At 59.8% G+C, this 10,069-nt stretch overlaps 2 protein-coding genes across 2 annotated transcripts; both read right to left on the bottom strand.

Moving 5' to 3' along the window:
• Positions 1 to 2,093: 2,093 nt before the first annotated feature.
• Positions 2,094 to 3,710, bottom strand: LMJF_32_1000 (putative chaperonin containing t-complex protein; the record flags this gene model as incomplete). Its single annotated transcript, XM_001685364.1, has 1 exon — positions 2,094 to 3,710. One exon carries the CDS (start codon positions 3,708 to 3,710, stop codon positions 2,094 to 2,096), a length of 1,617 nt encoding a protein of 538 aa, XP_001685416.1.
• A 1,073-nt stretch (positions 3,711 to 4,783) lies between these two features.
• LMJF_32_0990 (conserved hypothetical protein) lies at positions 4,784 to 9,319 on the bottom strand (the record flags this gene model as incomplete). Its single annotated transcript, XM_001685363.2, has 1 exon — positions 4,784 to 9,319. The coding sequence occupies one exon, from the start codon at positions 9,317 to 9,319 to the stop codon at positions 4,784 to 4,786; it is 4,536 nt and encodes a 1,511-aa protein (XP_001685415.2).
• Positions 9,320 to 10,069: the final 750 nt, after the last annotated feature.

Here is a 10,069-nt window from a genome sequence, read left to right as displayed (position 1 = left end):
GTATGATGGTTGCGTTGGGGGTGCAACAACGCGATCCATCGGAGTCTTCCCAATGGGGGTCCCCCAACGACACCTCTGTAATGCCACACTGATTGAAGGGCATGTAGTCCTCACATCAAAATCTGTGAGCGACAGGGTGGAAGTGCCTTACTTTAGCATAACGAGCCCGTGAACAGGTGGGGAGTGCGTGCATATTCGCATCACAAAGCCACCGTGACCGGTGCGGCATGCGTGTGTGAGGAGGACGTCAACATGGCCTACACGATGCGGGGTGACAATTCGGCATTTGGAGATGTCATCGATCAGCTTTCGCGTTTGCCTTCGGTGAGGGGGGGGGGAAGGGATGGGGGAGCTGATAGCACGGACGAGCTGCGGGAGAGGAGGAGAAGAGAGGCGGGATTCGTCAGCACTCCCTCTTCATGGGTACAACTTTTATCGCAGCATTACCGTCTCGGCGAGCGCCAGCGAAGTCATCCTAGTCGTTTGTGTCAGCAGCAGTGTTAGGAAGGGGTTGCTGGGACGGAGCTACGTCGCGCCTTCTTTCAGTTGCTGCTCAAGTGAAAGGAGCACCAAACACATTCCCCTGTCATCTGCCCTTGACGCCTGTGCGATAGAAGCATTGCCATGAAAGTGAAGGGAAGGGGCAGGCAATGTGTAGCGCGAGGGGCGTGTGTGTGGGGGGGGGGGGGAAGGACCAAAAAGCAAAAGAAAGGAAGGTGAAGGAACCGCAACAGAACGCGCTGCGAGTGAAAGCGCGCACGACCACAGCCCCCTGCCAGCCCAGGCAGACACACACACACACAGAGAGAGAGAGAGAGAGAGGGAGATATTCGGTTCGCATTCGTTTTTTTTTAGCATAAAGAGAGCTTGCATGCCCGACTGCAAATCGACGTAGAACGACCGAATCTCATGGAGCCGACTGCAACCGCACGTTCCTCCCTGCGTCCCCGACGCAGGCGGATACAACCGCATTCAAAGGGGCCAACGCATGCACGCGGCTCCATCGTTACTACGGCAAGCACAGCTACTCTTCGAAACACACTCATTAGGTACGTTGCTCTTTCCTTCAGGCAGCTTCTCTTCCTTGTTTTGGTTTGTGTTTCTTGCTTGTTCTTCTTTTCTCATTTACGCTACGAGTGGCTTCGTGCATGGGGCGCCACTTCCCTTTCTTTTTCACCCATTTCCTCTCCTTTGCCTGTGTGTGTATGTGTGTGTGGGGGGCGGATGTATTGGTCCGATATATATATATATATGGTAGACCGATGCATACACACGCACACACAGATACATGCGGGACTAGCGCACACAGACATCCCCCAAACCGAAACAAAGTGGGGACACGTTGCACCGGCATTTTCTTTTCTTCTTTACAAGAGAGAAACAGCACACGAGAGACGAGAGGCTTGCCATCGCTCTTATCCCCAACGCCGCGACACATCCTCTTTACGGGGTGTAACGTTACAACAGTATCTCCCTCTCTCTCTATATATAATCTACCTTTCCACCAACACACGCCCTCTGCCGAGAGAAGGGGAGAAAGGCGGTCCACCAACGCATACACGCACAAATACAGTCACTAACACTGCTGCAGGTGCACGCCAACACCCACACCTACGCGGACACAGACACACGGCAACACGAGAAGCCACCGTTGCCGAGACACGGCCGCGTCAACACACGCTGACGTGAAGCGGCTGCGCGGAACGCGAGCGAGCGTTGAGGGCAGCAACGCAAAGGTGTTAAAAACGCGATGAGAGAGGCGAGGTGGTGGAGGAGGGGAGGGGGCGGCAAACATCATACACCCTCTGAATCAACACACGCACCGTCTTTCTCTCTTCCCTTTACGGGCATCCCCCTGGGACGGTCAGCGATGCCGCCATCCAGCACTTTCCTCATCCGTTCTCCTTGCTGACAACGTTGCACGCCGCCTCTATGCGACGCATGTCACATGAAAGGTGAAGAATGTCGGGCGGAGGGCGAGGCAGGGAGTCGATGAGCCACGAGGTTCCGGCAAGGCAACTTGAGCTCCTAATGAGCACCTCGACACCTTCCTCGCTTTCCCTCCGCTGTGTCGACCTCTGTTAGCCAGCGTGTTACTGCTGCTGCTCCTCATCCGGCTTCGTGACAATGACGTCGTCGATCTTGAGGATCATCTTCACCACCTGCGTTGCTAGGCGCAGCTGCGAGCACTTTCCACTCAAAGTCTCGAACACCTCCTGCTGCTTCATGTCGATAGTGCCGCGGTCCATGCAGTCGATGCCGGCGTACGGATTATTGCCCTGGATCTGCGCCTTGCGTGCATCGGAAAGGGCGCGAATGGGGTCGAGACCGCTATTGAGGGCCAGGTTGATCGGGATCGACTCGAGAGCGTCAGCGAAGGCGCGAATGGCGTACTGGTCCACCGTGGACACGGCGTCGGCGTGGGCGAGCACCGCAGACGACGCCGCCAGCTCCGCCGAGCCCCCGCCGTAAACGATGCGGTTGTCGCGGATGAGGTTGCGGACCATGCAGATGGCGTCGTGGAGTGAGCGCTTTGCTTCCTCAATCATCATCTTGTTGCCACCGCGGATGAAGACGGTGACGGCCTTGCTATTCGGGCAGTTCTCGACAAAGATCATGCGGTCCTTCGTGGTGCCAAAGCCGACCTCGCGGACACGGCCGCATGTGCCGAGCTTCTCCGCCGTCAGATCCTCAAAGCGAGGGACGATGCGGCCGGCAGTGGCGATAGCGATCATTTCCAGCTCCACGCCACCGACCCAGCGAACCGCCGGCAGCTGGTTACGATACAGTAGGTAGTTCGCCTCATCATCAAAACCCCACTGGCAAATGACGAGGTCGGCACCGGCGTCCTTGCAGCGCTGCACCTCGGAGCGGAAGTACTCCTGCTCCTGCTCGTGCAGCTCACGCATGTGTTCGGCGCTGTTGATTTGCAGAGTGTGCTTCGTCTTCGGCTTTGGCGGCTCGAAGGCGCAGGTCAGGATGGCCATCTTCGGGTTCGTCAGCTCCTTTGGCATCTGCGGATGCGAGAAGTCCTTGTCAAGAACAATGCCATCCACGAGGCACGTCTCTTCCAGGCGGCCGCCAACCTTGCCCTCAACCTTGATAAGGTCCATGTTCACGTCACGCCGCTCCATGTCCGCCACGGCGAGCACCGCGTCCACGCAGATCTGCGCCAGACGGTCGCGGTCACGGTTCACCACTTTAGAGTTCAGCGTCGAGCGGGCCGTCTGCAGCAGGACCTCCTTCTTCTCCAGAGAGATGGATTCGGCCACCTCCTCCAGGCGCTTGCACGCCATCTCGCACGCCTTCTCGTAGCCCTCCGAGATGCGTGAGCTGTGGATGCCTTTGTCCAGGAGCGCCGTTGCCTGCTCCAGCAGCGCGCCTGCAAAGCACACAACACCAGTGGTGCCATCGCCGATCTCGGAGTCCTGCGACTTGCTCAGCTCCACCATGAGCTGGCCGACCTCGTTGTCGATGTCCATCAGGTCTAGGATGGTGGCGCCGTCGTTTGTCACAACCACTTCGTTGTCCGGCGTGGTAAGGATCTTATCCATGCCTCGCGGACCGAGGCTCGACTTTAGCACATTCGCCACGCCGAGTGCAGCGAGTATGTTCGCTCTCTGCGCCTCGACGCCGCTCACGCGCTCCTTCTGCTGTTGCTCCTTCACCAGCAGAAAGGGGCGTCCGTACTCATCAAACGCAAGAGACATCTTGCTCAAATACGAATCGAAAAAGTCGACTGCGAAGCGAACGTACGGCGCTCGTGCACAAAACCCACACAAGGAGTGTGTGTGTGCGTGTGTGTGTGTGTGTGTCTGTGTAGAGAGAGAGAGAAAAGAGATGGAGTACGTGCACGGCAGAGGGGTGCGTGTTCACTTGATTGTATGCGTGTGAATGCGCCACCACAAAAGGACGATGGTCGCCACTGACGTGCACACACACAGACAAAGACAGACGAAAAAGGAAGACGGACTCTGTGCTCGGGGTTGTGCGGCTCTCCTTTGCGCACTTTTTTTTAGTTTCTTCTTGGCCTGCTTTGTGCGCGTCGTCGACGTTGCGCGGGGGAAGGGCGAAGGAAAGGCAGCGAAGGTCCGGCACGACACACGAACAGCAACGGAGGGAAAACGGAAAACGCACACGAGCAACCAAGGACCAACACACCTAAGAACAACACAATGAAGTGCACTAATGAAAGATCGAGGAAAGGGGCTTGCACAAGTTGCGTGATCACGTGTGCATGAGAGTTTGTACATGTACATATACATGTGTGTGTGTGTGTGTGTGTTGGTTGTTATTGCACGTAGCGGGCGAGGTGAGAGCGGTAAGGAGGGGAAGGGATGGGGACGGCTCTGCAAAGATCGAGAAGGAACCAGCATTTGGGAATCGCGAAAGCGTGGGCAAGGAAGGCCGTCGCTCTTTGTCCGGCTACGCTGCTCACATGCAAAGCGCCTCCCGTGTGAGGTGCTTCCCGCAGCATTTCGCTTCTCCAAGACTTCCCCGTCTCCCTTCCGTGGACTCAGATGACCGGTGTGGGGGAAGAAGACACACACGCACGCACACACACACAAAAAAACGCAGGAGCCCGCTCGTGTCTTGTGTTTCCTTCATTGAATGCACATCATCTATGTAGCAGACCCAGGCCAGTGTGTGTCGCGCACAGTAAATCACCGCCTACGTTCCTCCACGTTCCACTTCGACAGTGCTCCACAGAAGGCGATGCGTTCACCCCGTGCCCAGCAGGAGACGCACGTGAAAAGAAAGAGAATGGGAGGTGCGCATGCTCTCATAGAGCATCTTCTATATTTTCAATGTACTGCAGCGCACGCCACGCGGCAGGCTGCGTGCCAAACGCGTCGGCACTAGAGGAAAATCGCTGGGAATCCTGTGGGCGCGCTTCCGTGCGTCGGTGCTGACTAACAAGCCCACGCCAGAAGTTCACGATGGCGCTCATGCGCGCCCCCTTCTCTGTCGCGTCGTATGGGATGCTGGTAGCCACCGGCGTCGCAAACAGCGCCGAGAGCTCGGCCGAGGCGGTTGTCGGGTGCAGCCGTGCGTTACGCGTTGCGCGCTCAGCCGCGCGCTGGTGCATTGCGCGTTCCCGCTTCGCCAGATAAGTCGCCTTCCGCTTCGGCTGCACATCACCGCCGAACATCGCCACAAACGCATCGGAGGAGTGAGGGTCTGTCTTCAGGAGCACAGTCGACTTGCGTCGAACCGTGCCTGCGACGGTGATCAGCGTTGCCTCGGTCGGTATGTCGCTCTGCCGGTACTGCTGCTCCTGACGCCGATAGTGGAAGGCAGCTGCGCTCTGTCCGGCAGCCGGCTGCATTGGCCCTTGCGTATAGCGCGCCATCTCCCCCTCCGAGGACGGTGAACGACTCACGAAGACGGCGAGCTGCTGCGACTCTGCCCACGCCATCCGCGCTACGTTGAACAGTGGAGAGGCCTTGGCATAGCCGGAGGCAGGAGTGCACAAGCCGCCATCAAAGCACTCCCATGCAAGGAGTCGGCCTGGGTCGCCCATGACCGCAACGAACGCCTCCCCGTCGGGCAAAAGGTGAAGCGGCGTGGCAAACGAAAGTCGTGTGTTCACGACGCGCAGCTGCTCGCACGTGGTGGCGTCAAAGACAAATACAACAGGAGCACTTCTGCAGGTCACAATGGCGTACTCACCCTTCACCTGCACCTCCGCCGCGCCGCTGCAGTCGGCCGTGTGCCGCGCCGACATTTGCCACAGACTCTCGCCCTCGCCGCGGCTCGCAGTCTCTGTGGTGGCGCGCCAGCACACCACAGAGTCGTTTGAGTGGACGGACCACACTCGATTGCTGTGCTCGTTCGAGGCAAGGCTGAGTGTCATAGTCGATGCGCACTCCCGCGCCGCCGTAGCCCCGGCCGTGTCGACCCGCTGCACAAGCTGCCCGAGAAGCGCCCGAGTCGAGCGCGGCGAATCCGTGGGTGGGGCTCGTGTGTGCTGCGCTGGAGTGAATGTGGTGATGAGACGCAACGTTGTGTTGCCCGTCGTTATCATCGATTCCATCTCCCCCTCGATCGTGGGCTCGTAATCCCAGATGAAGAGCTGATCACTGAAGCCGCCCGCAATGATCTTGTCCTGGTGGAACACTGCCGTATACACCGGAAAGCCGTGTGGCAACGTGCACACGCACTGCATGCTGTCAGGCCCTGCGCTCGGTTCAGGTGCGAGGACGCCGTCCGACGACACGGGCTGCCAGACCCGTACCGTCCCATCAGACGAGCACGAGAGCAGGTACTTGTCCTCCTTCTGAAACACGACACGGTGGACATGACCGGTGTGGCCGACAAGGCAGGCAACAACGGCCATGTCAGGGAGCAGGGGATTGCGCAGCTCAACCACGTGCTGGAGATGGCGACAGACGCCGAGTGCGACCAAGGAGCCACTATGGGCGAAGGAGACGCACGTGACCACCCCCAGCACTGCGGTCGTTTGCAGAATCTCGTGCGGCAGCAATGACCGCTCACCGTCCATTCGGTAGTAGTTTTCGGGGACGACTATCGTGGACCAGGGGCTCGCTGGGATTGCTGCCCCGCGGACGCCGTCTTCCTCCCTCATCCGGCCGAGCGAGACCTCGTCATTGGCGGCTGCGCAAACACACCGGGAGGAGCGCGGCACCGCGCCACTCCCACCATCGGACGCCAGCATGGAGAGGAGGTATTCCTCGTAGAGGAGCATCTCCGTCGTGTCAGGAACGAAGGCGGTGTTGCTTGTCTGGCGTACGCGGAGCACGATGCCGCCTTCGTACGGAATCTTGCGGGTGTTGGCGTTTACAAACACAGTGTAAATGGTTGGCACGTCGTTTGCGATGGAGGCTCTGGGGCCGCTGCTGCAGCAGGGGGCTGCACTTGAACCATGCGGTTCAAAGGCCGCGCCCGCCGGGGACCATGAGCCGGGGATCAGCGCGCTAAGCAGAGACAGGTACCACGGCGTGCGAGAAGGGTAGCGGTAAAGCTGTAGATGCAAGTCGTCTGCCGCGAGCAGGTTCGAGTGACCGACGCAGTCGCGTAACATCAGAAATCCCCAGCAGATGGGATAAAGCCCCTCACGCATAAGTGGAAAGCCGTGGATGGTCTCGTTGCCAAAGTCCAGCACTTCCAGCAGAAGCATCGCGTCGTCCGCCGCGGTGCGCCTTCGCTCCGCACTCAGCCGCAGAGCCACCTGCGCGTTCCACCACGGCGCGCGCGTCTTGTGTGCGCGGAGATCAAACGGATGTGTCACGGCGCAGGGGACAGAGGTGGATGCCTGAACCAGGCTGCGCCCCGTCGCACAGCTCACGACCCACGCGCGCACCAGGGGGTGCACAACGCCGGCGTCGGCGTGGAGAGGGCTCATCCCGCGTATTGTCAAGACCAACACAAGGTCATCATCGTCGGATATGTCGCCAGCAGTTAGCTTCGACGAGGTGGTGTTTTCAGCGCTCCCGCTTCTTTGGCAACCGCCGACGTCACTGCTGCTGGTGGGCCTTGGTGGTGCCCACTCGTCATCGCCGTTGAAAGCACCCGTGGCGCGGAATTGCACCGCGCGCTCCCTACCCACGCCACCGGCGGCGCCAGTGTCAGCACCATCAGCGGCAGCGATCACGTCACTCCACCTATTCGTCTCGTGCCGTCGTCCAGCGTCCGTGCTCGCCAGGAGCGATCCCTGCGTCAGTCGGCTTGCCTCTGCCTTTGTGAGCCCTTTGTTTTTAGTGCTGTTTTGGTATACTGCATGCAAGCGCGCTGCAGGGCTCGTGAAGAGGAGAGGTGCGTCTGACCCGTCCCCCACGGTTGGCGAGGCACCACCTCCGGCCAAAGCGGCAGGCGCCGCCCCATCCATGCCCGTGACATCCGTGACCGTTGTGTTTCCACTGCCCCGACTAGTTCCATCACCACGACCCTTCTTTCTGCGCTTGGTGTCACCATCCAGCGCCAGTGCGGTTGTGCTTTGCGATGACATGGATGCCTTATCTCGCAACGCCGACGACGACCACGGCCCATGTCGACCTTCGCCCTCGAAGAGACGCACAGCAGTCGGACGCTGTACCTTCAGCAATGCGCCATGGGAGGAGTGGGTGTTTCGGCGCCTACGCGAGCAGACTCGGCTTGCGGCCGCTTCCGGGTACGCACCACCACGCCGCTGGCGCCGCCTCCCTCGGGCGCGAGTATGACTGATACGCGTTGTGCGCCTCACGCACACGCTGTCGCCACCTGTGCTGCTCCTGTCACTGCTACGTCCGCACGAGGAGGTTGATGTGTCGCAAATCACACGGTCCTTTGGCTCGTTGCGGGCGGAGAGCAAATCGCGCACCCCTGTTTCCAAAGTCCCTCGCTGGGGGTGAAGGTATTGTGGCCGACTATCTGTGACAGGTGATGGCATAGCCGTGAGGGCGGTCGCAAGCGCAGGAGCACCTACCAGCGACGCAGGTGTGACATTCGCGGACGGCGACCGCAGCGGCAACGCTGGCACGACGACGGCAGGTGTCGAAGGAGCCGGCAAGAGTGATGTGACGGCGTGAGGGAGGTTTGCCGGAGCCGCAGAGGTGGTGGTATCCATCGAACGCACTCCCTCCCCACATGATGGCGTCGCGAGCGCTGCAGCGGGCGGATGCAATGGATACAAAGGTATTTTCGCAGGAGCCGCGTCGTCGGCGTGCTTTGACGTTGGTGGTAGAGCTGGAGGCGGCCGCGGAGCGGGCAACGACAGCGCTGTCGCCTCGAGGGGCGGCGTAAGCATCGGAGACGTATCTTGAACGAGAGGCGACGCGGAAGGCCCTGCTGAGGAAGATGGAGGGCCGTGGACGGACGGGCACGTTTCCGAAACCGTTACTGGAAGCGCACCGAGGTCCACTGAGGGCGAGGCATTCTGCTGCCGGCTCGCAACCGGTGGCGGAGCAACGGAAGAGACGGCAATGTCGGGGACAGGGATCGCTGGCAACACAGGCAGTTCACTCAACGTCGACGACAAAGAAAGGGCTCCCCGCACGCGCGTGACTGACGGCCGTCGAAGGCGGGCGACATCCCTGTCGGAACCCCCAGGAGCTGTGGCCAGTGATGCAAGCGCGGCGGTGTGATTGGGGCGACCGACGAGGTTTGACCAGCTTGGAGACGGCGGTGCTACCGCAGGGTTCAGCACTTGCACCACACGCGGCGGAGGTGGAAGTGCCGGAAGCGGCGCTGGCGGCCGCGACGCGGCTGGCGAGCTCTCAAGAAGCTGCGGCCTGGCTTCGTCGTCATCCTGCCTCATCACTGATACCTCAGCATCGTGCGGCGGTGGCGGCGGGTTACCGGAAAGAGAAGAGTTGCTCATCGCTGTAATGTGTGTGTGTGTGTTTCTCTTGCGGGGGCGGGGAAGCGGCGCTGTGAACGAGACCACACACACGCACACAAGTGCAAAAAAACGCACTGGGGTCTGTTGTCGAGGTCCGCACCCACGACACGGTTACTCTGCGGGGGTGGTGGCTCGGTTTTCTACTCGGTGCACTGCAGCCTCAAAGACGCATGAGATCGCGTGGAAAAGGAAGAGGAGAAAGGCGTGTGTGTGTGTGTGTGTGTGTGTGTGTATGCGTGAGCATACGATGTATGTGTCTGCTGCGGCTCGCGTATCGATAGGTATGACGTTCTCGTGTATGGGTGTGCAATGTGTTTCTGTGCTGTGCCTGTCGGTGTCTGACGACGCGTGCCTGCAGCCTTGTCGTGCATGGAGATGTGATCCTTCGGCGAAAGGGCAGGTCGCAACCAAGCAAGGGAGCTGCACGATAAAGAGGAGGGATGGTAGTGCGCGTCGAGAGCGGAGGAGCGACTGGGTGAGGCGCACAGGAAAGACTCGGCAGACATGAGAGCACACGCACTCAAATCTAATGTTGAATACGCCTCGTCGCCACAGATCGGCGAGAGAACACGAAGCAACTAAGCATCATCATCCGCAGGTGGAGGCTAAAGCTCAGAGGTGCGCCGCGACAATGAGTCTTCCCCTTCGCCATCTGATAAAGATAGAGCGCTGGGGGAGGGGGTGAAAAACACAGCTGCATAGCAGAAGGCCAACCCAAAGTCGAGATCC

This window comes from Leishmania major, chromosome 32 (genome assembly GCF_000002725.2).
Source record: "Leishmania major strain Friedlin complete genome, chromosome 32".
NCBI classification, from domain to species: domain Eukaryota; phylum Euglenozoa; class Kinetoplastea; order Trypanosomatida; family Trypanosomatidae; genus Leishmania; species Leishmania major.
This window is presented reverse-complemented; position numbering and strand designations above follow the sequence as displayed.